This window comes from Nyctibius grandis, chromosome Z, assembly GCF_013368605.1.
Source record: "Nyctibius grandis isolate bNycGra1 chromosome Z, bNycGra1.pri, whole genome shotgun sequence".
Taxonomy (NCBI): Eukaryota; Metazoa; Chordata; class Aves; order Nyctibiiformes; family Nyctibiidae; genus Nyctibius; species Nyctibius grandis.
The window spans coordinates 97,065,578-97,092,137 of NC_090695.1; the positions used below are offsets into that span (position 1 = coordinate 97,065,578).

General features: G+C 48.9%; 3 protein-coding genes across 5 annotated transcripts in view; 1 reads left to right on the plus strand and 2 right to left on the minus strand.

The window, feature by feature from the left end:
* Positions 1–2,755, minus strand: part of TOM1L2 (target of myb1 like 2 membrane trafficking protein) — a 58,070-nt gene extending 55,315 nt beyond the window's left edge. For all 3 annotated transcript variants that reach the window (XM_068422791.1, XM_068422790.1, XM_068422789.1), the window contains exon 1: positions 2,663–2,755. In XM_068422791.1, the coding sequence (XP_068278892.1) occupies positions 2,663–2,714 (52 nt within the window). In that variant the 5' untranslated portion in view covers positions 2,715–2,755. The remainder of the gene's footprint in view (positions 1–2,662) is intronic.
* Positions 2,756–4,557: 1,802 nt separating this feature from the next.
* On the plus strand, positions 4,558–19,283 carry DRC3 (dynein regulatory complex subunit 3). The gene is made up of 12 exons (XM_068423448.1): positions 4,558–4,714; positions 6,132–6,248; positions 7,745–7,911; positions 8,499–8,645; positions 9,855–9,974; positions 10,892–11,017; positions 12,314–12,475; positions 15,176–15,307; positions 16,596–16,666; positions 17,462–17,585; positions 18,708–18,839; positions 19,018–19,283. Exons 1-12 carry the CDS (start codon positions 4,558–4,560, stop codon positions 19,129–19,131), a joined length of 1,569 nt encoding a protein of 522 aa, XP_068279549.1. The 3' UTR covers positions 19,132–19,283.
* A 967-nt stretch (positions 19,284–20,250) lies between these two features.
* ATPAF2 (ATP synthase mitochondrial F1 complex assembly factor 2) lies at positions 20,251–26,468 on the minus strand. The gene is made up of 8 exons (XM_068423128.1): positions 26,221–26,468; positions 24,919–24,963; positions 24,424–24,569; positions 23,645–23,742; positions 22,605–22,685; positions 22,374–22,486; positions 21,508–21,623; positions 20,251–20,880 (listed from the first exon to the last, which is right to left on the minus strand). The coding sequence occupies exons 1-8, from the start codon at positions 26,306–26,308 to the stop codon at positions 20,743–20,745; spliced, it is 825 nt and encodes a 274-aa protein (XP_068279229.1). The 5' UTR covers positions 26,309–26,468; the 3' UTR covers positions 20,251–20,742.
* Positions 26,469–26,560: the final 92 nt, after the last annotated feature.

The window sequence follows — 26,560 nt, forward strand, 5'->3', positions numbered from 1 at the left end:
GAGGCTACCATATAAGCCAGCCCAAAAATCAGGTAGCTTTCAGCGATGAGGAACCTGGCTGCCTTTGAAACTGGCACTTTAGATGCAGGAGACTCTATTCATCTCCATTACAAATCCTCTGAGCTCATCCTAGCATTACTTTCCCACATTAAGCAAAAGAGTTAACATAAAAAGCCTGTCTAGCTTCAGACATTATCCAGATAAAGAGAAGGAGGAAAGAAAATCCCTTGTATTACCTCTCTCAGCTCTCCCCAAACCTTCTCTTACATCTTTGTTCTTTCAGACCTGGCATTTATCTGAAGACGTTGTCTAGCCCTAATTAAATCTTCATGTGAACCACTGCTACTTCCTGGCAGAGAACACACATTCTTGGTGTGCTGATGGACCTACATAATTTTCTGCACTTCTCCCTTATGGTGAGTGTTAGGCCTTGCTTGAAAACATCACAACTGTGTTCAACACAATATGTTTAAACAGAAATACAAAATTATTCCGTTTCTTTTAAAGAATGAAGAGACACATAAGTGAAAATTATATTCCACAAGCTCATTGAAAAAAAACAACCCATAGAAACACTGGGCAAATAGCACCATCTGAGAACAAGGCATGCTTTTGTTTTACTGTTGTCTCAGAAAGGGATAACTGGCAGTGATACGAGAAGCAGAAAAATGTTTCTTCCAAAATAAAATCTGCAGCTAGCTCTTCCCCCTAGGGATGAAAAAACATTCTTGAAGTGCAGCTGAATTTTGCATTAAGGGAAGCTGTGTTATAAGCCCCTCACACACACCTAACCTTATCTGATGAAAGCAGCTCCCTCAGAGCTTTGTGTTCGAAGCCTCCAAGGAGGCAGCGACTGCTCATTCAAAGAGAACAAGGGGATGGAAGAACTCCAGAGTTAGAAAGGCAGAAGGCTAGAAAAGCAGATTTTACCACTAAACCCCTCAACAATTCATAACCCTTAAGGAAACCCCTTTAAACCACTTACTGATGCTAAAAGAATCTGACAATAAATAGAGGAGAAATTACTGCCTTCCCTTAACAACGCCCATTGTAGAAGGCTTGTCCAAGCAGCGAAGCAGCCAGCTGTCCTGGCAGATGCGGTCAGATGGCCAAACACAACAAAGCAAATTCACTTTAAAATCATGTTTAACTTTCACTGTTCTCATTATTATCCTCCAACTCTCGGCACTTCTCACCCTAAGCAGAAGAAATAAACACCCCAGATGGCTAGAGAAGAACAGCAAGCTATACATATGCTCCGTACACTCTGAAAAGCAAGTGTCCAGTCATCTTCAAAGCACCGTGCGAGACTTAGCCATTTAAGGGCCTTTTAGCTCTACGAGGCAGCACATGTGGGTGAGGTGACCACTATAAAAGAACTTCTGGGGTTTGATGCCACAACCAGGTACTCTGCAAAATTTTTCTACTTTAATTTCCAAAGAGACAGGTCTACCATCATTCCAGAAATCAATGTAGAATAGTTATAGACTCGACTATACATAGATATACATTATATTACATATAACCCCTAAATAAGGCATTAGAATGACTGCTGGTTATGAAACAAATCAAGGAAGCTATGAGCATGGTTTCACTGGAGGAGGATGCTAGCGCAAGTGCATTCAACTGAACACGGCCTTGGCTTCCGGGACCGTATGCCATGGTCCCCTGGGGACCCTGAGCCAGTCTTGTTGTTCTTTCCCACTGCAATGTGAGAGATCTTACATTTCTTCAGGGCCTAAGAGGAGAAAGTGGAAGGCAATGACAGCCGACCCAACCATAGGCAAGTTATCAAACTCTGCAGAAGCAGTGCCCAAGCTTTCCCCCACGGCCCTGGCAATCCAGACTGAAACCAGACTTGCCACAGTTGAGAATGAACACATCTGTGGGAGGGAGGGAGCAGACACAGCAACCCAGGAAGGCCTTGGCTAGCCGTGCAGCGAAAGCACACTCAAAATAACCCGCCTAATGTCACCAAAGCATTAGCAAAACCACAATTCAAGCTCTGGGCTGAAAACGGAGCACGTACTTGTATTTCTAAACCACATCACCCTCCCTGCATGTGCACAGGTACAGGGAGGTTTCAACGCTTTGGGAAAAAGGTGGCTGAACAACAGGGCTGCTCTGTAACAAGGCGCTCACATGCAAGAAAAGGAGCTGGGGGATGCAACAGCTTTCCTTCATCCATCAACCATCTTGAAGCGGAGTCGCTCCTTCCCCATGGCAGACAGCCTGCCCGAAGCCACCACTACCCCCACTGCCCTCTGCTGCCCACAGAGCCCTGCACGACCCACTCTAACCCCTAGAGACCCCCACTAAGGCCTGCAGCACCCAAGGACCCTGAAAGCCCCCCCACCCCCAGAGCCCCCACCAACCCTGAAACCTCTGCTACCCCCAAAGGCCCTCACAGACCTCCAGAGCCCCCCACTAATCCCCTCAGACACCTCACCACCTCCAGAGCCCCCCATTAACCCTCAGATACCCCCACAAACCCCAAAGACCTCCACTAAACCCCACAGCCCCCCGCGGGCCCTCACAGACCCCTCACCACCTCCACAGCACCTCACCGACCCCCAGAGCCCCCCACTGCCTGAAGCCCCCCACCCCTCCAGAGGCCCCCCCGGCCTCCCCGGAGCCCCCTGCACCCCCCGGGCCGCCTTACCGAGGCTCTGCCCCACCGGGGTGCTGAACGGGTTCCCCAGCAGAAACTCCATCTTGGGATGACAACAAACAGCGGACCGGCGGCGGCCCTCCCTTCCCCCACCCCGCCCTGACTGGCAGCCGCACGCACCAACCGCAGCTTGTTTTGACAAGCGCGTCCCGCCTCCTTGCGTTCGATTGGGCGGTGACTGGACGCCCCGTGGAGCCATAGGTTAAAGAGCGTGCCCATCACTGTCAAGCGAGGGGCCGGCCCCCGCTGTGGTCCCGCCCTTTCCGCGCCCTCCGCTTGATGGACAGCAGAGACACCGCTACCGCCGTTCTCCATTGGGCAACGACCAAACCATTCTCTAATATTATTGCGCAAGAGCACGTCAATCATGTGAGCCTCCTCCCGCCCCGAGGGCACGGTGCCGGCGGTGATTGGCTGACACGGATTTCTCGCACTCTGATTGGCAGCCAGCCTTCCCACCCACTCCCTGACCATTGGCGGCTGAGCCTGTCACGTGGCCGCCCGTAGCAACGCGCCGGGGCTTCCCTGGCAGCCGGGCCGGGCAGCGGGGGCGCGGAGCGGGCCTGGAGCCTCGGGGCCCTGCGGGGTGAGAGGCCGGAGGGGCCGGGGTGCGGGCCTGGATGGGTCTCGGGGGGAAGGCGGCAGCCCAGCGGGGTCAGAGCCATCCTGACAGGCAGAGTCAGGGTCCCCGCCCCGGGCCCTGCAGGCCCGGGGGGTGTCGGGGTCGCGGCGCTGCTTCCCAGGCCTGGGGATCCCGCGCTGATCCCACTGGGAGCAGTGGGGTGCCGACCTCGGGGTGTGATGAGCTCTGTGGAACCGACATTGGCTACAGGGACGATGGACAAGCACCAGGAAAGGGGAAGGTCTGGCGGGTCAAGGATGAATAAACCCAGACCCTGTACTGAGCACAGCCAAGAGAGGTTTGGTTGTTAATTAAAAGCTGTGATGAAGAGACAACTCTACACCCAGACCTTTATCCTTCCTGTCTTCCTATGCAAAACATCAGCAGAGCTGCTTCTGTAATTATAGACATCTTAAGCAAGCAGAAGTTTGATGATTCAGGTCCTTCGTACTGATTCATTAACTGTGCGCAGTTCTAGAAAGATAAATAGTCTCATTGACTCCTGGGTGACATTAGGGATATTTCAATGACAAAGCCAGGACAGAAAGTTTTGACTGACAGAACTGTCTGTTTCCCAAAGCACCAGTGTTTGTGCACGTAGTGAGGGAGCTAGACAGCTTTTACTATGGAGCTGCATTAAGTGCCTTCTTCAGAAAACTGCTGTTATTCTTTATAAATTTTCCTCCTTCCTCAAATTTGTTTTCACTTTTATAACGATATTGGTGTTTAAAATTCAGTGAACTGCTGTTGTTAATTTTCCTACGCTATAAATACATGCCTCTTACTCTATAAATCAAACTTGCGTATAATGAGAAACTTACTTACCTTTTACAACAATATTAAATGCTGCACAGAGCCTTGAATACACCCTCTTCGTGAAGATGGGTTTCAGCAACAGGTGATTGCCATGCGATGGACTGTTGGTGTTCATGGGTGCTGCACGGGGCCTCCTTTCCTGGTCTATTTATCTGGCCAAATTCTGGCATTCTTCATGGAAAACTCTCAAGGTATAAAGGGATCGTGCCTGGCCAGTTCACAGTGCTGGGGCTGTAAGGCTTCGCTTAGAGTCAAATCAGGGACTTTGTAATAAAAGTCAAGTCTGTCTTTAATAATCAGCTGTGAGGTATTAGATCTTTTTAATGCCCAGTTGTGCTCTTAATTCCTTGGAATTGTCATGCCCGTTCAATGAATGTTGGAAATAGTAGCCAGGCAGTGATTTTATTAATTTTTCTTTTCCGTCCTTTAAGGCTGATACCACCTAAAAATGAGTCAGTTTTACAACAGCATTGAGCCAAACATTATTGATGATGAAATGGTTCAGAAAGCCATTGAAGAGCAGTGTCCAGAGGACACAAGAGAGCTTGCCAAAAGGGAAGGTATTGACTTTAAGGATGTGATGGAGCTACAGCTTAGTTTTAGAAGTAAGTATCAGAATATATACTTTTTTTTCTTCTTCTCTTGTTAGGGGGTAATAGAATTAAGCACAAATTGGCTAACTGGCAATTAAACAACCATGATTAGCTTGGATTTGTTATGTGAAAAGTAACATTGGGACTTACGTTTTTAGTCATACCTGTATGAAGTAGTTTCATCAGAGAGAGCTGGGTGCTTTTGCTGATGGCTAACTTTAAAGCTGCTTCACTTGATGCTATTATTGTCACTGCTATTCTTATTTAACATTTATATTGTGGTGACACCTACAGGCCACAGGCCTGTTGAGCCCTTCGGTACATGGACAAATCAAACCCTGGGCAGGCTCTGCCATCGCTGGCGATTATGTGAGAGCTATTTGGTAGATTACGGTGATTACAGTCCAATTCGGTGGCTTCCTCCAGTCATCCATAGCATTATCGCAGCTTGCCTCTTGCTGTCAAACCAGTCATAAACTTGCATTCAAAAAATGAAAAGGAAGAACATTTGACTCAATATTTGAGTATTTTGGGAATCCGTAATTTCATGGGTTTAAATCTGCTTTTGATTATTCATTCCGTGCTCCAGTAAAATAATGCATGTATTAGTTGAGTTCCTTAGAACAGACTCGCTGTTACCTGATCCTGCACGTGTTTGTTTGCAAATACAAAATATAGAGCTGTGTGAATATTTTGTGCGTGCAATTCCTTGCTTTACTCCGCAGTCACTACACAACAATAGCAGCAGAGCAGCTAACGAAATCTTCTGGGAAGCCATTGCGGGGGGAAAGAGAACTGAGAGTGAGAATGTCCTGTATTTTCTGTCACCTTGGTCCTGATGTTTTGCCGTAGTGCCTAACAGCCTGCCCTTGTGGTTGTGTTTTTGGAGAAAGCTAAATGCAGGGATATTGATTAGTTCTAAACTGCAGCCTTCACAGAAAGGGTAGACCCCAACTTGCTCTCCTGTGATGAGAATCCCAGGAGCAGGAGAGTAATTTACAAAAGCAGTAGCTGGCCACCACTAGCCTGCAAACGTGGAGAAAGCAGAGTCTCATCCCAAACCTCCCTCTTGGAGCTGGAAGGGAAAATGAAGGTCAAGGCCTCCTAGTAGTGGATTGACAAAGCCACTGTTGACTGCAGGGCCGTAGTCAGCATCCCCTCAGCGACTCGTTGGCATCGCTGATGAGCAGTGTGCACTGGTGCAGGACACTGAGGTTAACTGGGCTGTTTCATTGAAATCTCGTCCAGCCAGTGGACTCTCAGCTCTCTAGGGCAGTCATCACACGCTGTTGTAATCTGCTGAAAATCATTTTGGAGGTAAGACTGGACATGTTTTCCTTGTGCAAGATAGCGTGTCCGCTAAACTGAAAGCTGTCTCACATGAAAAGCAATTTTGTTGTGGTGGTTTTTTTTTTTCCTGTGGCTTTAGATATCCTGCATATTGATAATCTGTGGCAGTTTGAGAATCTGACTAAACTGCAGCTGGACAACAACATCATTGAGAAGATAGAAGCTCTGGAGAGTCTGGTTCACCTTGTATGGCTCGGTAAGATACAGGCATATGAGGTTGGATACCTTCACAGGCGCAAAGCAATCTGTGATAAAGCCAGGATGTCACATTCCTTCTCAAACACGGCCGATAGGAGCTTTCCCAGGGAAGGCTGTCAGCTGTCTGTGTGTTTCCCCATTTGACCATGAAATGTTAAAATGCCTGAATATCAGAGCTGCAAAACGCTCCTTCAAATGTTTAAAAACTGGTTTTAATACATCTGGTGTGGCAGGAATGGGAAGCTGAGATTTCAAGGTTGTTTCCAGGGTTCATACTTGTACTTGGAGGTGGCTTTCAGAAATTTTTATGGAAACACCTCTGTGATTTAGAAGCCCGTATTCTGTTTTCAAAGCTAATGCAGGCATTTCAGAGCCTAGAACCCACAATCTTTACCCCTATATGCTTAAGGACTTGTTGTCCCAAGAAGTGCCCATCCTTGTAGTCTTACGTGACTGCTTTCAACAAAAAACAGGGTGCCGATAGCAGCATCACACAGTGGTGCAGGTTTTGATGCTGGGCAGATGGGTGAGCTTGATTCATAGCTCAGAGCATTCTCTGGGAGCTGCAGCTACGTTGCTGGTTGGCAGAGTAAACATATCGTCAGCCGTCTCTGAAAATAGCATGCAGGGCTTCGGTTCATAAGCACATCTTGAAATGTCTAATGGGTTCTTCCATCCAGTTGTCCGCACTGTTCTGCTGCACAGATGACTAATGCACTTGTGGATCAACAACTGATCACTGCAATGTCAGCAGAGTGTTTTGAAGCACACTAATGGGTTTTGTTTGCCCAAAGACCACAGTGGTTCAGCAGCTGCTGCATAAATGTCTTAGCCGTCCAGGAGCTGGGGTGCTGCAGACAGCTGGTAGCCTCATCAACCATCTTTGGACTCCTGAATCGCTCAGTACTCAAATACTGCCCTTAGTCATGATGAGTTTAGGTGTTAGGATAGATGTTCTGGCAGGATAAGAGGAAATATCAACGAGTGAAATAGCTAAAGTGAGTATATGCCTTTGTGTACCTCTGTTGACAAGAGGGCAGTTGTGAGTGTGGGATGGGACCTATGGGAATGACCATAGTGGTGGGCATTGGTGTGGTGCAAGAAACAAGGCAGGGAGTGTTAGATTTGCCACAGAAATACCCCCCTTTTAGAGCATTTCCTCACCTCTTTTCTTGTATTTTGGGTTTTCCCATAAGGAAGAAATAATTTTCAGGTTGCGTGCGTGGTCTCTGCATGGAATGTCTTCAGCTACTCCTCTCATTTAAGTTGCCTGGGCAGTTGCAAGGAGGAGATGTGTACGTTGCTTCCTGATGCAGAGAATGAGGATTTAATGCTGAGCCTTTCCTGTGGGACACTGAACACCCCTGAGGAAAATACTGTATATAAACTCCTAAAGCAAGAACCAGGCTAAATGCAGGGTCTGAATAAGGGCATTCTGCTAGCAATAATTTAACTTCTCCTTGTAAAACTTTTGATTTCTAAACTCTCCCCCAGACTTGTCTTTCAACAAAATTGAAGTAATTGAGGGCCTGGATACCCTTGTCAAACTGCAAGACCTCAGTCTCTACAATAACAGAATATCTAAAATTGAGCACATGGACACATTGCAAGAGCTGCAGATTTTCTCCATAGGAGGGAATAACCTGACCGCACTGGAAGACGTGAGTGCTCCCTGTCTTTGAAAATGTTCCCTGTCAGAGGATCAAATATTATAAAACTGACATTTACCACTGTGTCCGAGGCGCTCCTTAGAGGAGAAAATTCTCCTTAGGATTTCACTGCCTCTGTAGTCTGAGTTATGGTTTTGGTAAGCTGTCCCAGTGTTAAGTGCTTACTACAGCTATTTCTCTTTTAGATTATTGACTCATGGGGGCCCCGTTCTGTTACTGCTATGAGCTATGGCAAAATTCCTATTAGTTCCCATGAAAGCTAGAAAAGGAATAAGTAGCTATATATGAGAAAAGGAGGGAGTGGAGACTAGGATTTATTTGGGTTCTTTTGAGGGCAGTTTACCAACCTGAGACCCATGATTTGTCCACCCCATCTGCCTTCTGTCTACACCCATCGTTTATATATTCACAATGTGGATTTAAGTATTTCCTTTCCTGAAAGCATTAGAAACTCATAATTTAACGTTGCCTGTGTTTGGCAGCAGAGCAAGATACGTATTTATAATAAGAGCACTGAATTTCAAGGCTCTGTGTTCCCCAGCACTGGGAAGTTCAGCGTCTCTTTCCCCTCGGCATAGGTGATCTATCTCAGGAGGTTTAAAAACTTACGCACACTGAATCTCACAGGGAACCCTCTCTGCGACGACGAGCGTTATATGCTGTTTGTTGTTGCATATCTTCCAGACCTGCTATACTTGGACTTCAAGCTCGTGAGTGACACCACGGTAAGCATTTCTGCATTCCCTGCTTGTGAAATGGAGCAGCAGCCTCTTACAGATTATTCACTTCGTTGGTATGCCAGCAATATTCTAGCATTCAGGGCTGGTTCCCTGCAGAAATTAGGCTTACAGAACCACGCAGTGTTTATTCTGCCTCCGCCGAACAGCTGTGAACCTGTAGGCCAAATCCTATCAAATCTGACAGAGAGGTAGAGGTGTCAGTGGCGTGAAGTCTTCACGGATTTTGTGAAAATCAGCAGCTGTGTGTGGGAGAGGGGCCTGCTTAATGTCGCCACAGGGAGGCTGCAGTGTGAGTGCAAGCCTTTGTAGAGATCAGAGAATCTCAGGGGAGATCACTCTTGAAACGTGGATCCAGGGGAAAGGAGGCTTGGTGGCCCTGCTGCTTGCCAAGCAGTTTGTTTCAGTAGAGGACTGACAGACTATCCAGGAAAGTGGGTGCCATCGAATGTGCTTCCTGCTCTTGATTCCTGAGAACAGGACAGTGCATCCACGCCGGTAACCCTTGGAACTGCTTTTTGATCCCAGGGCTCAAAGGAACAAAGAAGGGTTTTTTGTTTTGTTCTTTTTTTTTTTTTTTTTTTTTTTTAGAAACCAAAGGACATGACTAATTGTAAACTTGCTTGGCACAGAGCAGGAGCTGTACTTGGAATATACCTTACTCTTACCATAGAACTGGAAAGGCTTTCCAGGTCAGTGAGTCCAGTCCCTGCTTGTACAGACAGCATGTTATAGAATCGCATACTTAAATTTGTCAAGCCTCATTTTCAAGCTAATTAGGTTCTTGTCCCTGCTACTATCTTGCCATCCACTCCTCAGAAGAGCCTTCTCCTCCCTAGTAAATGTATTAAACTTGCTAGCTGATCAAATCAGAGCTCAAATTCTAGAAGCTGAAACAGGGCCTCCTGCTACAAAAGAAAAAACAACCCTACAGATGAGGAAATGGGGAGAGAAAAGTTTCCTGGGACTGAATCAGCTCAGATGCATTGAATGCAGAGTCAGAGTAAATGTTGACAAAAAATGGGATGAGGAATGGATTAGAAACTTCATAGGTAGTTTAATAAAAAGCCTACGGACAAATGGAGACGCAGATGTCACTCAGGTGCACGTTCTAGAAAGACTGAATGCTTATGCCCAGACTTGTTGAGCAATGCTGGATAATCTAATACAAATATTTTATTTCTCTGTATTTCTCAGCGAGAAGTTGCAGTTTTAAAGTATCAAGATCTTACTGAGCCGTTGGAACATGAGGAGGCCCAGGCCCTGGCTCAGCTGGAGGAAAAACAGGCAAAGCAGAAAGAGCTGGAGTACCACAAGGTATGTTTTCTTTGGCTGGTTGTCTATTGTCTCAGGAGAAAGAAACACAACAGATATTGACTTCTCTTTTACCTGCTTGAAGATTTAATGAGAGGTTAACATTGACTGGGCTAAAACTAAGGCTAGGATTAATCTCTGTGATCTCCAAATATCATATTTTGAATGAAAACAGGAACTGCTGTGGAATACACATGACGTGGGGGAACATAATTCTTTTGGCTGAACAATGAAACTACAGATATAGACCCTGTGAAGCTAAATCATAAATCATACCCAAGGATCTTATCAGCCTGACGTGAGATTAAGAAAATTACAGGTCTGAGGGAACTTTAGCATTTTCATGGTGTAGTGACTTCTTTTTCTCCTTCACACTAAGTTAATGCTTTTCATTAGTTTTATGGTTAAACTCTTCAGGGCTTTCAGAGATCACTGTGGTCCTGTGAACAGACTGAAAACAAGACGAGGCAGAATGGTGCTTTCAATTGTGGTCTGCCTCTGTGTTCCAGCTCTCTGAAACATCAGACTGGCTCAAGAGCAGGAGGGTGTTAAGTGACAAGGAGGACACCTGCAGCTCTTCCCTTCATCCCTCCCCATAGGCTGCTGACTCCTTATCTGAAAGGCTTAATAGCCTTGCAGTATGTGCTTGTATGTGATAATGCTTTATATTAGATTAAACAGTGTTTTCTGTCCTTAGGCTAGAGAGTTCTAGCAGCAAAGCCACATGTGAACTAGGATGGTTTTCACTCTGGTTGCAGGGTGCTTTCATGCCTTGGTTGGTGTATCTATGGTGTTGGTATAACCATGTCTACACCACTGTTCCTCCGCTGGTAAAGTGTTTATAGCAGAGACGTGTCCTGAGGACTGGCAGCAGGTTGGTGCTCTTTATTTTACTTATATTGCTCTGATTCTCTTCAAAGACAGCCTTTGTTGAGTACCTGAATGGATCATTCCTGTTTGACAGTCTGTATGCAGATGACACAGAAGCTGCCCAACTGGCTAACCTCCCTGGAGTGGGCGCCCTGCTGCAGGCATATCCTTCCTGGGTTTAGAATACCTACAGCTCAAACGTAACGCCTTGAGTTAAGGAGGAGGTGCATCCACAGGGACTCTTAATCCGTTGCTTTTGTCCAGGGCTAAAAGCTACATTGATCTAAGATCTGAGACGGTCTGTGTTCAATTTTGGAACGGTACCAAAAAAAAACACTGCGGGACCGTGAGACCACGGACAGCTTTAAGGCTTGATACCCCGTGAAATACGAGGGCTACAAACAAATGGTTTCTATTACTGGCAAGCTGGCCAACCCAGCCTGAAACATCCCATTTGTAAAACCACTCCTTTCTATCACCAACAGGTCATGAGATTCCAGCGTTTTAAATCGTCACCATTGTCATTACCATATTCCTTTTCCTTCACTTGAATCAAACACAATTTCAGTACCCTTCTTTTCTGACCCTTCAAGAATCAAGGCTTTGTACTTTCTTTAAGTCTGGAATCCACTTAAAGTTTAAAATGAGCTATAAGATAAATCTCCGTCAGTTAGATTGTAGGAGCGCAGTTGCTAAAATCATGTTGAAATTGAAGTGGTAGGAGATAGGAACAGACTAATCAGAATGATATGAGCCGCATATCTCACAACCTGCCAGAGCTGGCAACGTGAAGTTTTCAGGCCAGCACTTTTGTTCTGATCATTGCTCTTACACGGGGGGATCAGAAAGCAGACACTTTTTTTGTCTTTTTTCTTTTCTCATTCAGATTAATAGAGCATTGTCAAGGCCAGTAACTTGACCTTCCTTAAAATTGCATTACACTGTTGGGGAAAAATGCATCACGGCTTAACTACAATAGACTCGAGAAACAATTCCATTGCCAAGATAATAGCAGAAGAAAAATTGACGTTATTTTTGTGATGCTACCAAGTCAGTAGTTTATCCTGTGCTCTGGCTGTAGGCTTCAGAGCTGTATTTATTAACTACGCAGGCACTGTATTCACACTTGTGAAGACAGATAGGGTTGTATGCCTCATTCCACTGCTGTGTCAGAGAAGAGTTAGAGAAGTATATGCATTTCCTTTTTAGCTCAAGGCCTTTTCCCCCCTCCAGTTGCCACAGCTTTCTCCATACCCTTAAGGTAGTGAAATCCTATGGATAAAAATATAAATGGGTGACCCAGTCCTGCCACAGACAGAATATTTGGCAGCCTGCTCACAGCAAGAGCCACGGAGTTCACATCACAGTGGCTTGTAACTCTTGTTTGAATTTGCAGAGGTAGAAGGAACATAGCACATTGCTCCACTGAACAAGGAAAATACCTTAACTCTGGTGTCACGTACAGGAAGGAGTTTGTCTCGGTTTGTGAGACCCTATTTAACTATGGTCTGAAAGAGCATGAAAAACGAGAAGCTGAAGTCTCCAATTTCTACAAAAGCCTTCACGAAGCATTAGCAGCCAACCAGCAAGACGGCAAGAAAATAATCCTAGATTTTGAAAATCGTAACGAAAAGGTAACGTTATACTTTTGTTTGGTTGATACATGATTTCTCTACATCATATGCCAGCTTTTAATCTCACTGAGAACAAGGGTAACTCCATTAAAATTAGGAAAATTGTTCTGGATTTACACTGCTGTAATAGGAATCAGTACTTGATCCCTAATGGCAGAATCACAGAGCGGTTGAGGTTGGCAGGACCTCTGGAAGGCATCTGGTCCAACCCGCCTGCTCAGGCAGGGCCACCCACAGCAGGCTGCCCCGGACCAAGTCCAGACAGCCTTTGAACATCTCCAAGGATGGAGACTCCACAGCCTCTCTGGGCAACCAACCTCTTCCAGTGCTCAGTCACTGATCTTTCTTTACATGTTTCTTACAGTATAAATCTATACTAAGAAAAACTGTTGTGTTTATTAATATAATGTCATAAACTAACATGATGTTAAAAGTTTTTGAGTGCTTTATGTAGGAAAAGGATTTGGGGATTGAAGTTTCAACCCTTTGGGCAAACCACAACCAGCTAAATCTGACAGCCTTTACCTATACTGGAAATTCAGTGTAGGACAAAATTAACATGTCATAGTGTTACCCTGTTCTCCACAAAGGTAAAGACCCTTCAAGGCTTTACAGAAAAAAAGTGACTAAACATGGAGGGGGTTTTTTACTTTTTTTTTGCCATCCAGAAAAGTTACTGGTCTTAAGAAGATGGAAATGCTCAACTTTCTTTTAGTTTAAATATTTTTGATGAAGTTGATTTAAAATACGTGTATGGATTTATCAGATTTAATGCCACTCCTCTTCTCTTTGAGGCCTCCAATAGCTCTTCCTTCACTGAAAAATGGGGAGGAAAAGGAAGGAGATTGCAGGGTATTCAGTTTGTTTTCAAGTAATTTTCTGTTTCAGTTTGTTTTGGCAACAACAGCTCAAAGAACTTTAACAAAAGAAAATAGATAAAGTTATTGTAATGTGTTTCTAGTCTTTTTAAAGCAGAAACTCTGTTCTTTTCATTCTGCTCAACTACAGCCACCCATTGTGGCTGCAAAGGGCGTAGCTTCTAGCTGGATCCCTTTCTGCCCATGTATAATAGCTGGATCATTATTTTGTTTCCACAGAAAAAATAAGGGGGGGCTAAAGCCTGGTAACACTATCAGCTGAGCGGAGCGAGTCCCTGACAACTGACACCAGGCAGAGTCACGAGCGCTGGCTCCCTTTGAAAACCAGGTCACTTGTATTTAGGTGCCTTGTCACACGCTGGCAGCGTGCTGAGTCACTGTGCACCCGGGTCCTTGAACCTTGCTGACTCACGTTGGCAACCTGACTCCATCAGCTCTAGCTGGGACAAGAGTTTGCAGCCTTACCAGAAGGCAACATATGAAGATGGATATGTATATTCAGTTAACTTGCACTTGAATTTCCAATATATTTTCAATTTAATTAAAAAAAAAGCCACAAAAAAACACAAAACCAAACAAAACAATAACACAAAACCCCAAAATCAAACCCAAAGAAACACGTTTGAGGCCAGATTTTGGCTCTCCATCTTTGATGCCCTGCAGGCTCAGCTGCAGATTGAGCTGCACAGGACGCAGTGGCCAGCGTGACAATTTTCATATAAATACTGGAAGGGTCGGTGCCAAAACTGAACGCTGTATTTTAACAGCATTTCCCCGTTCATTTAAAATTGCCGGAGGAGTTCAGAAGGTGCAGAGGTCCCAGCAGTGTGAAATCTTAGGGGCTGTTTGTCTCGCTGTAAACTGTAAAATAACTCTGCTCTCTGAAGTTGGTTAAGGGGCAAAGAAGCATCAAAGGCCTTGAACTTTGAAGTTGTTGCTCCCAGAGGTGCGGCTTGAGTGGCTCGGGAGCTTTTTGAGCCTCCTACCTTGTTTGCACTAGAAAAGAAGATACTTTGCTCTCCTCTTCCCCCCTTTAACACGGCAGAGTTTGGGTAATCTAGTCCATTTTCCAACACAAGTCTTGGCGATGATTTTTGTCAGCATTCTCTATTTTAGCCTGTTCCATCCCCACCCAGGAGAAGCAGATTAGACATCTTAAAACATGTAATTTTTTTCCCCCTCCTATTAACAGTTGATTGTTAACTTATTTTGAACAGACTTGAACATAATACATTGCTCAGCACAAGAGGATTTTTTTTTTGATCCAAGCAATCATAAATCTTGTCTGATACAAAACTGACGTCAATATTTAATTCCGAAGGGCAATAAATCCTTGTTGTAAGAGGAAGGCAGGCCATCATAGGTGCTCCATATTCAGAATACTAAATCCTGACCCTACGGAAGTCAATCAAGATTCTCCTCGACGTGGGGGGAGCAGGATTTAGGCCTGCATTTCTTTCTACGAGGTAATTGTTAATCTCCTCTTCATGGCCAGCAATGTCAAGAATCTAATATTATTTTTTTTTTACTTGAAACGTGTCAGAAGGGGAACCAAAGTAGAAGGGGGGCAAAGTCTGCTGCTGACTGGAGGATGAGGAAGCATTTTCACGGATTTTACAGCATCGTCCCTGGGTCGTTAGCGCGGTAGCATACCTCAGCACGGGTGACTACCCAGTATGTAAATCTGGAGACTTCCTGAATCATCACATTTCGTTTCAGCTCATCAGCAGCAGGAACTTTTCTCACATATGTAACAAGTTAATTAAATTGCAATGGAGTGCTGAACACAAACTATAAGTAATTTATGTATCTCTGTGTCTAGAGGCTGGATGAGATTCAGAATGCCAGTAGTTGTGACATTGCTGAGTCTAAACGAGCCGAGTACAGGGAGGACATACTTCAGCTCTCAGAAGCGCTCATGACCTTGGAAATGCTGATAGCTGACCAGCTGGAGGTAAGGGTCAAGCACATACCCACGAGCCCTCACATCCAGAATGCGGGGGGGTCATTTTTCTGTTGCTGCACCCCTCTGTTTAGTAGCCCATCGCACAAAGAGGGGGGCATAGGTCTTCCAGTCAGGCTAATGTTTCGTCTCCATCTTATTCATTCTCTGCTCAGAGTTGACCTGGGTGAGATCAGGCTGTGGACATTGATGCATTGCAATAGATTCCTGTTTCTCAGAGCAGAGCGCAGTATGTCCTTCGCATCTACCCAAGCTGATTTCCTAGACTTTAGAGAGAGGGACTTGGGGTCATTCAGTCATTTTATAGGTCTGCGTACAGAAGTTGCTGCATAGCATGGGGTATGCATTTGGGATTCTAGAGGTGTAATTCTTTGAAGCTGATCTTTGCTATGAATAAGATTATACACATTCCTGCTCAGCTTACTGCATTTGCTTGCATAATAGCTGCCTTTTTTCTCCCCAGACTTTTCCTCAAAAACTAGGGCAGGGCTGCTAATGTGCATCTTCATTAAAAAAAAAAAAGTAATCTGTTTAAAAATTAGCAGGCAGGAGCTGGGGCCTGTGTGCAAGCAAATGCAGCAGTTTACGTTTGTGAATGTGCATGACAGAAAGCAGCAGCTCAAAATGGATTCCTCACTGCATCAGGATTGTGCCTTTTTGTGGTTTCTGAATCGGTCCTCACGTATCTGCAGTCACTGATGGAATGAGCAGAAGCGTTCCTCCCTGCACGCCCTTCAGGGTCTGCAGGATTCCGGTGGCTGTGTTTGAACTGGGGTATCAAGACACTTCAATGCAACACTTCACAGATTCTCAATCAGCCATTTTTGAGAGGTAATAGGCAGCAGCAGGTTTAGTTTCTGAGGACTAAACCAAAAGCTGCAGCGAGCCAGGCACTGGTTGTGCTTCCGACAAGAGGCTCTTCATACACACAAGGAGCCTGCAGCATGGCAGTGTATGGGAGCACAGCACTCTCCGTGCAGTACTGAGGTGAGGGTAAAAAAGGATCAGCTGGCTTGCTCCAGACACCAGGGAAAGGTATCATTCAGTCAGCTTCCCTCCAATAATGTAATTCAGATTTTCTGTCCCTGAATGAGGAAAGAAAATCTCGCAGCACTTTCAGAACACTGTAAATGCTTGAGGCAGTTCAGTTTCTGACTGTGCTAATAACAGCAGTGAGTCCAAATTATAACCAATTGTAGATTCTTCCTAGACTCCCTGACTCCCTTTTATGTTTATGCATGTTTTCGTTGTAATATTTCCTCTTTTTCCCTCTGTTAAGGAACTAATAAAGGATTTTAAAAGCAACGTTGCTGACATAGCATCAACATTCATTGGGAACGTTAAAGGGATATATCCTTTTGACAGTATGTTGGCCTGGACCTCCCAGGGATGTACGTATATCTCGCTTCTAAATCCAGAAATGAGCCATCACTATAGAATTGGATTTTTTGGTTTTTATCAACAGAAAAGGTCTTTTCCCAGCTTTGCAGGAATGGTCATTTAAAGTGCCCGGCTTCTTTCTGTGGAGATTCTGGAGAGCACAAAAGGATGTAAGTTCTCCTGTGCTGAAAGTCTGTAGGACTTAGGCAGCTTTCTCCCCCTTGGGAAACTTCCTTTCTTCTCCACGCACCATGACACAGCCCTGGGAAGATCTGGTTAGACTGTTTTCTATGTACATTCTTGCCACAGCAGCCAATGAAATACCTACAACTCTTGTTGAAGTTTCTTTAAACAACCTTCATTTTTGTGTTGTTGATGTCTTCTGGAACACAGTGAGATGAGAATACCAAAGTGCTTCAGTGACAGGGTACACTACTTTAAATGTATTCATCTGTTGGCCTGGTGCAAATAATTGGCATATTCCGAGCTTAGCTTATATCCTGGGAGGCTCCCCTCGATTTCCTTTGCAAGCCCAGGCCTGCTCCCAGTTCTGCATAATATATGGCAGTGAGGATGAGACCTGATGTGTGTGTGAGCTGTGATTAAAAGCAGAAAGTGTATATCCTGACATCACAGCAGCTTCTGGCAGCAGCCAGGCTCTTTCCTGTGGTGGCCCACTGTGCAGACACACAGTCTCTAGTTACAGGAGGTCATTTAATCTCTGCGAGTGGTGTGGTCAGCTTTTTCCTTAACCATCTTCTCTACAATGACCCAGTGCCGGGACCTGGAAAACCATCACCATGAAAAGGTGCTAGAGATCGCCATCACCACACTGGAGAAATCAGTCAAGAATGAGCTTGACGAGGATTTGCCAGATGATGTTCGAATGGTGAGGGCACCAAAAAATTCATGTCTGCTAGGGAGTCAGCAAGAAGAGGAGGCCACAGCCTCTTCTTTGAAGGGACAGGGTTTCCAGGAGGCTCAGTACTGCTAGAGCCGTGCCTAAACCAGAGCATAACCTTCTCCCAAGAGGCCACAGCTACAGTGCCACCAGACATCTCTGCTGACTAGGACAGAGGATAACTGCACTGCAGGTTTCCCAGAGCTGGTGGCAGCAGCCCAGGAGAGGTGCTGAGGAAATCTCTCTTCTGCCTCCAGCACAACTCACTTCTCTGGCTGATTTCCAGACAGCCTCAACCCAGCAGGCACTTAGGCAGCATCTCTGCTGCACTTGCAGCTGGTTTTGTTCAGATCTTTCCTGCTCCCCCAGGAAAGCTCTGGCTTTCTTGCACCAGGGCTCTGCCTCAGGGATTTCAAAAGCCCTTCCTAGAGCTCCCCAGCCCGTGAGCTGATCTGGAGGCAGGACATGACATTTCAAATGGGGACTTCCACTGCGCCCTCATTCTTGCTGTGATAGCAAAGATCCCAGGAGCCTTTCAGAAAGCACAAAGATCGCTGCAGTGCTCCAGTCAGCAACTGCTGACCTTTGTGCATCCGTTATTCCTTCATTTAGTGGCTAAATGACTCGAGTTTTGCATTCGCTGTGGTTTTGCTCTGTCCAGATTATCCCAGCTCCCCCATTACTCCAGGTAATCAAGAGCTGACAGACACAAGCCAGACCCCTCAGCCCGCGGGGGAGCTCCCTGCTTTATGGCCTGTGCAGATGGCTGCAGTTCCGCACCGGTGCTGCGCACCCGTTTTGCCTCGCTGCCATCCATTTCCAGGGAGAAGCAATCTTCATTTGTCCAACAGCTGCACTTGGCTGCAGGAGGAGAGTCATTACGGTTTAGCGAAGCCACCCTCTATTTAGAGCCAGGGGGGAAGTCACTGCTTCGATTAGAAGCTGGGACTCTCCAAAAATGAAGATTTACAACCAGTGCCACTAGTGCAAGAGACCCTTCCAAGGGCTGATTTTCTTCCCCCAAGCACTGCAGTTGCTGTGCTCTAGTTCCAAGCAACACTGCTTTTGCTGCCCGCCCCCCTCCTCTCATCCGGTCACGTTACCTCCTAGCTTCTTGCGGACAAAAACACCATTGTCAACGCAGTCAACGCGTCCCATGGCATCCGCCTGCTCAAGATTGATAAGCGGGAGAGCGACATCTTCTGCAGCACCTACCGCTGGCAGGCGTCCGTGACAGAGAAGGTAAGAGCCCCTCGTGCTCAGGGGGATGGGGCACAGACAGGTTTGGCCCAAGCGGCAGGGACGCTGCTAGGAAAGATGGTCCCTAAGCTTTGCTGGAGCCCTCTGTGCTACGGCAAGGGACCCTGACAAGGGACCCTGACAAGCCTGTGGATTCACTGCTTCATTTCAATTTGTTCAGGCTTTCCAAAACGAGATCGACAGAAACCGTGACCGCGTCAAAGAGATCGTTCAGTACATCGACACTCTCCAGGAGGAGCTGGATAACATAGAGATCCTGGAGCCGTTGGAGTAGGTCTGCCACAGGCTGGGCAGCTGCCTCACCTGGAGGCACACAGGACAGCCCCCCGCGGCAGCACACCCAAGCAGGGACGGCTGCCTCGTTGTGCCTGAGCTGCCTGGGACATTTCAGACCAAAGGCATAATTCTTCCATCCCACCATAAACTGCAAATAAAAGATACTTATTGACTTGGGAAAAGCATATGAAGCTCTGTCTCTTCCATCATGTTGGCATGAAGCCTGTGCAGACAGAGCTCAGACCTGGTCACAGGGGGTTATGGTTCAGCTGTGAGCTGATTGAACCAGATCATCGTAGCATATCACGCCTGAAAGCTTTAGTACCTGCAAGCACAGCGGCAGGAGCCTGTGAGCCACGGGCACGCGGCAGCAGCCCGGGAGAGGAGCGCTCTCCATAAAACCACCCCCAAGATAACAGCAGGTTTCCAGCTCAGCAAGCACAAGGCCGGCAGGGGCTCTGCATGCCTGGGAGCCTTGTCTTCTCACCGCCTCTCGCAAAAGCAGCTTTCTGCAGCGTGAACAGAGCAGCCCCCAGCTAGCAGGAAGGGAAATCAATGGTTCCACAGGAGCTCACACACCGCCGCTCGCAACAGCCAAGCGAGGAGTCATTAATTCCCCTCCTTGCTCGGTGACAGCAGCTGCTACGCTCACTTGTGGGCAGCTTCTGAGGAATGATGCTGGCCAGGGCGGTGCTGCTCGAGGCAAGCAGCAAGGAGAAAGGTGGGAAGGTTAAATGAGAGGGTGGCTGCGTACGCCCTTGGGAGAGACTGAGTCTCTCCGAAAGCCCCGTGGCTGGTGCTGCCTGTCGTGCACAGATTTAGCTCAAAGGGCCCTGTGCTTTTGAACATGGCAGGAGCCCATGTTCTCCCCCTCTTGCTCCAGGACTGCACAGCTGTCTCCCTGCTGCTCCTTGGCTGCAAGGACAGGGCACCTAGCACAGCCAGGCTCACACAGAGACGTGGAGGGAGCAGATCTGTTTGGCAGTTAGTGTCTGCTCAGCTCTGCTCTGTGTTTTTTTCTGCCTGCAGCCATCCCAGCACCTGTCTGGAGCTTGGCAGCTCTGGACCTACACCGCAGCTTGGTGATTAAAACAAAGAAATACTCAGCAGCATTGGCTTTCAGTATTTAGCAGGGATGTGCCTTTAATCAAACAGAGAGACCCTCGTGTTACGTACAGGCACACTGAGGGACGAAGAACAGATGCAATGGAGTCTGTTTTCAGATTTCCATAACAAGTGTGTGTCAGGAGCTGGCAGCTCTGAAGACATGTGGCATATGCTGGGTATGTCTGTGCCGCGCCCTGCCCAGGAAGCCGTTTCTGTCGTGGGAGCTCCTCTGATGAGTTACAGACACCAGCAATGGACAGAGCTGCTGCCTTGGGGATGCACAGGAAGCTCACCTTGACCTTTCCTCCTTGTGTGCTCAAAACTGCTGGTGCTGCACTGCGGCAAGCAGTCCAAGCGAGGAGCTGCCCACAAAGTCACAGTTCCTCAGCACGAGGATGATCCCAGGAAAAAAGACGTGGTGGCAGGAGGGTGGTTACCATCCACTGGGTCACACTGGCAATTCACAGCTGGGCATTCTCCTCCTGTGCCCAGCCCAGCAGCCTCAGTCCTGCAACAGCTTGTGTTTTACAGTCGAGCTCTCCGAACAGAGGTGAGCAAAGAGAGTCCCAGCTGCCACGCGAGCACGCAGCTCGCACAGGTCGTAGTCGTGGGCCCACTCCACGCTGCCCCACCGCTGAATCTGGAGAGGAGGACCACAGGTCAGTTCAGAACCGGATTATATGCAGAGCTGCTCAGCAACACTCAGCCTCCCCCTTTGTGTTTGTGAAACACAGGTAACCCCCCAGGAGCTGTGCTGATCCCTGACTACAGGGGGTAGGGAGATCTCCAGATGAGTTTGGTGGAAGGACGTGCTTCATCTATACTGGGGTCTGAGGCGAAGCCCCTTAAAGGGAGGATGAAAAGATTCCCACCAACTTCAGCCACTTTTGGGTTAGGGAGAGCTTCACACCAGGCCAGTTTCCAGCAAGCAAGTTATCAGCTTGGTGTGTACCAAGGCCTCCAGGCTGGATAACCCACAGCAAGAGCCAGCCACGACTTTGCACTTCAGATTAGAGAGGGAGAAAAGCAGCCATCTGGGTTCTACAAAAAGAAACTGGCAGCCCCGAGAGCACTCTGGGCTGTTGTGCCCATGACGTTGCTCTACAGCAGCACACTCCAAGCACTCTCAAATGGGGAGACTGGCAGCGTGGAACCTCTCCTGCGACAGCAGGCACTTCCCTTGCCAGTTATTTGCGGTGAGGGATGCATTTGTCATGCTGAGATTATTGCTATTTGAATTATGGGGCTGTTCTGTAACATCATTTACCTGGTATTCTTCCTCCAGGCGAGACAGAAGCACGGCTTTCTCTACTGTAATGTGCCTGTCAATCAGACCCATGGACAGAATCAGAGATTTCAGCTGGGTGATTACAAATTCTATACCTGGAAGGGAATAACCCAAAACAAACAAGATTCGTGGTTGTTTTCTGCAGCATTACAGCAGTATCTTCACATGTTCCGAAAACGCTGTCACAATGTGGTACCTCCTCAGGGAGAGTGACACCTCCCACTTGCATCTGGACACTTAAGTGTCAGATCTGCAGTTAAGAGCAGACCCAAAACGCTGTTCTGGCCACTGTCACCACAGGGACAAAGGCTATGCCTTGGAAACTGCCTCCTTTTATTCTGCCACAAACCTTCTTTCTCATTCAAGTCTTGCATTTGAGGACTTGAGCAAAGCAAACATGACTTCATTTCTTTACCTTCAGGTGTCATTCAGCAGTATCAGGTAAGATCAAGTGGGTATAAGGGTGAAAGAGTGAGGACAGTGCACAGAACCATGGGCACTTGGTGCACAAAAACCCCATTTCTTGTGCCAGTAACAAAGCTGGGGACTAAGTCACTAGAAAGTTTGGCATTAGAGAAGTTATTTGTGCTAAGGTAGAGCAGACAGCTCGCAGGCCAGCCCAATCAGACCCCGAACACTAGTGGCACTAAAGGGAGAGTCCCTACCCTTAACAAATACAGCCAAGGGACTGGCCTGCAGATTTAAAACATAAACCTCAACGCTCTGATTATCTCAGCATATCAGCAGGAGGGGAAAAACACTACAGTCCCTCTTCTGCCCTGTGGAGAGGGTCCTCCTCCACTGGCCCAGCCTGAGCAGCCAGCTCCCTGGCCCACCTCTCTCACCTTGCAGGGCCCACATGTTGTAGGACGCCAGATGGCTGACGAAGGTCTCCTTGGTGCTGGCTGGGATGTTTGACCCCAGGATGCTGGTTGAGGAGCCAATTGCCACGTTGTACCTGGAAAAATCACAGCACAGAGCTCGTGAACCCTGCAGCTCCGACTGTCACAAGCACTAGAGCTCCTGGCCTCAGAAGGGCAGGGCATAAGCAGACAGAAACATCTTTGGCCTCTTACCTTCTCTCAGCCCAGGCAATAACGGGATCCCATTCATTCTTCTGCAGCTCTGCCAAGGCGGCCGGCTCCTCCACGCGATAGCTGGACATCGCAGAACACAACCACACTGGACGTTCACTCCCAGCCTGCCAGACTGCTCCCTGCCAGCCTGGGGCACACCGCTGGGAAGGAAGCTGCCCCCTCCCCAGACCATAGCAAGGGGAGCAAGGGTCTGCTGTCCACTGACTGGGAACTCTTCCCCAAATTCAGAGCTTTTTGTTGTTCCAGGAAAGCCAGTTCTATCTTACTACAAAACAGAGCAGCAAACCGGCCAACAGAAAATTGCAGGTAGCCTCAAGCCAGCCACGGGACGCAGCAAGGTTTAGTGGTTAGAGCAGAGGACATATCCCACAGGAACTCTTTATATGGGGCTGCTCCTCCTGCCTCACCTTGCCCAGTGGCTCAGCTTGGCACTCCCCGCTGCCAGCCTGACCAAAGCCACAGAGGTAGATGGAGGGGTCCTGTTCCCCTCTCTCCACAGGAGCTGTGCAGCTGCCAGTGGACACCTCAGAGGCTGGGACTGGGAGACAGGAGCTTGGGCATGAACAGGCTTGGTCCTGCAGCCCGCAGGGTCTTTAAGGAACAAAGGGCATTTTGCTACAGGTACAAGTAATCTGAGCTGGCACAGGAATGCCAGGGACGGGGCTGACACATTCCCCCAGGCCTTTCAAAGATGTTTTCTTTTCCCCAAGAAGATTATAATTCCCTGCTGCTCCCACTTGCCCAGCACAGAGGTCTCCAAAACAGAGTTCAACAGAGGACCAGATCCCCACTCTCCTTCATACCTATGCCCTTTGGGTACACGGACTTCAACTAGGTTTGCAGACGTAGGACTGGCCTAAACTAATTCAAACCCTTGGGCCAAAACCAGGACAGATCAGAGCCCTGCCATGACTGGGTTACAGTAGACATTTTCCCTCACTTCCCCCAACCACCCTCCCAAAAACCACACTGCGACCAGACCACCTCGCCTCCGCGCCAGCGGGGTCCCTGTCCCGTACCAGACGGTGTCAGTCTCCAGGAACTTCACAGCCCCACAGATCAGCTGCGTTTTGTTTCGCTGCGTGGGGTTGTCCAGCGCCGTGTTGCACAGTGTGGTCTGCAGGATAAAGGCAGTTTAAATCACTGTTACTCAAGGCTTGGGGAAGCAGCAGCTTCCATTGTACAAGGCCTAGAAGAAGCAGAGGAATTCACGGCAGACACAGAACCGAGGAGTGCAGCTAAAAGGGGTGCGGGGCCAGAACATAGCTCACATAACAGGAATCTTCTCACTGGCTTCAGAAGCCTCGGGAGCAGGCCCATCAAGCACCAGGGAAGAGGGCTCATGGATGGTTCCAGAGCTCATCCTATTTCCTCCTGCCCCTTGCTATCACAGAATCACAGAATCAATGAGGTTGGAAGAGCCCTCTGGGCTCATCGAATCCAACCATTGCCCTGACACCACCATGGCAACTAGACCAGGGCACTAAGTGCCATGTCCAGCCTTTTCTTAAACCCCTCCAGAGATGGTGACTCCACCACCTCCCTGGGCAGCCCCTTCCAATGGCTAATGACCCTTGCTGAGAAGAAATGCTTCCTAATGTCCAACCTGAACCTCCCCTGGCGAAGCTTGAGGCTGTGTCCTCTTGTCCTATTGCTGGTTGCCTGGGAGAAGAGGCCGACTCCCACTCCACTACAACCTCCCTTCCTGTCTTTAATCCCGACTTGCTTAACCTGACTGCTCCCAACACACCGCGTTCTGCCCTGCCGAGGTCTGGGTGCCCCGACCTGCCGTGCTCACCAGGTGCATAGTGTAGAACTTGATGGTGTCTTTCTGGGAGTCCCACTCTGTTGCCACTGCGATGGCCAAGGCCTCACTGGGGACAGTGAAGAGCTTGGCCTGGGGCGTTTTCAGCTTTCGGTGGTCCAAGTTTATTTCAAAGCCTCCTGCAGAATCAGAGTAGAAATCCTGGGGAATCAAAGAGGAGCAGGCACTAAGGAACAACAGACAACCCCACGGCGGGAGCAGGTTCAGAGCCAGAGCTGATGGGCGCATGGGACCAGGGACACTCCAGTTTCCCCCCATCACCACCATTTGGACATGCTGGGTCTGGGAAGCTGTTTCCCCCCTCACAGCTTCGCTACAGATGAGGAACGGGCACGGCAGGCTGGTGACAAACACCCCACTGGCACAGCCTGGGTTGCGGGTGTGCCACGCTCTCGCTGAAGAAGCACAGGGTGATAACGCCCCTCCTGGGAACCAGCCCCTCCATCCTGTCCCAGTGGCCGTACTCACCTTCTCCTTGCGAGATGCTCACGTTCTGGTAAAATCGCTTCCTCTCTGCGGGCAAAACCAGAGCCATTGAGAGGGCAGTGAGAGGAGGTTCGGTCCCTAACCCCGCTCCCCATCACAGCCTGGAACAGACGGAGCCCTCAGCGCTGTCAAGACCCAGGTGGCCTGGAGACAAAGCTCCTGCCCATCCATCCACAGCTTCCAAGCACTACACCATTCCAGTGAGCTCCACTCAACTGGGGAAGTGCCATGAAACTGGTGAAACCCACAGGGTGGCTGTGCACAACCAGCAAGTGAACAGGACCAGCGTCACTTCTGCCAGGCTGGGCTCTCAGCTCCCTTCGAACTGGCCTGCACCAAAGTTTCTACAGAGTCTGGCAGGGGCGGTTTCCAAAGCAGACCTGTCCCAGCTCTCCTTCTGGAGTTTCGCTCCAGGCTCAATCTTTCAAGACTCTCCCACTTCAGTCACGTTTGACAAATTAATCCCTGAACCACCTTGCCTAACTCTCTCTCCCTGCAAGTTCTGTCTCAGAGCAACAAGAAACCCGGCAGAGCTGGGTTAGAGGCAGGACAGGGCACAGCAACCTCTCTTTCCACCCCCGCTGATGACAAACCTGCCCAGTGAGTGCCACAGTGCCAGCCTGAATGATCTCCCTCAGGGCATCTTGCTCGGTGCTGGGGACACTTTGCACACACTGTGTCACCAGGGCACAGTTCTGAGCACGTTAACATGTGTGTAACCAGGAGTCCCGAGTCACGTCAGTGGGCTCCTGACGCCCCGTGATGCATCACTGCGACTCTCCAGCCTCACCTCGGACAGAATGAGGCTAATTTTACTGTCCTGAAACCCACATTTCCAGCAAAATCTGTGGAGGGGAATACGTGGCCCAGAAGGTGCCTGAACCACCCCGGCTGGGTCCCATCCCCTCAAAATCCCTAAAAAACACCAAAACACAAAAGCAAACCAGTGCGCTGAGGGCTTGGGCTGTGCTGCCAGCGAACCCTGCCTCCGAACCCCCACTAAGGCCAGGGGAAGGGCGTGTGGGGAGGCCCCGACCCTCGGGGAGCCCAGACCCCACTGGCTCCGCTCCCTGCCCCGCCGTGGGGGGGATCTGACCCCCCATGTTTCCACCCGCCCCGAGGTCGCCGAGCCCAGCCCGCCCCTGGCCCAGGGTGACCTTGAGGGGTCCCACCGCGGGGGGGGGGGGGGGGGGTCCCAGCGGGACCAGCCCCGTCGGGCAGAAGAAAGGCCCTCCCCTCCCGAAGGGGGCTGGGGAGGCCCCGGGCGGCCCGGCGCTCCCTCACCTGCCGGCGGGGCGTAGGCCCGGCCCCCGCCCGGCCCCACCGGAGGCGGTGGGGGGAGCCAGAGCAGCCGGCGGCAGCCGCGCCACATCGCAGCGAGGGACGAGGAGGACGAGGAGGACGAGGAGGATGAGGAGGGCGAGGAGCCGCCGCCGCGGCCCCGGCTCAGCGCGGCCCCCCGGGCGCCGCCATGCCGCCGCGGCCGCAGCCAATCCGCGTCACAAACGCGCTTTGTCCCTTCGCCCGCCCCGTCCCGCCGGCGGAGGGCGGGAGAAAACTACCCTTCCCAGCAGCCCCCGCGGCAGCGCCTGCCGGGAGGAAGCGCGTGCCCCGCGCCCGCGGC

Coding starts and splice junctions, on each gene's coding strand:
- DRC3 (XM_068423448.1), top strand. CDS start 4,558: ATGAGTCAGTTTTACAACAGCATTGAGCCAAACATTATTGATGATGAA. Junction 9,975..10,891: donor AAGAGCTGGAGTACCACAAG/GTATGTTTTCTT, acceptor TTCTCTTCAAAG/ACAGCCTTTGTTGAGTACCT. Junction 11,018..12,313: donor TGCAGGCATATCCTTCCTGG/GTTTAGAATACC, acceptor TACAGGAAGGAG/TTTGTCTCGGTTTGTGAGAC.
- ATPAF2 (XM_068423128.1), bottom strand. CDS start 26,308: ATGTGGCGCGGCTGCCGCCGGCTGCTCTGGCTCCCCCCACCGCCTCCG. Junction 21,624..22,373: donor CAACATGTGGGCCCTGCAAG/GTGAGAGAGGTG, acceptor ATTCCCTTCCAG/GTATAGAATTTGTAATCACC. Junction 20,881..21,507: donor GCCTGGAGGAAGAATACCAG/GTAAATGATGTT, acceptor CCTCCTCTCCAG/ATTCAGCGGTGGGGCAGCGT.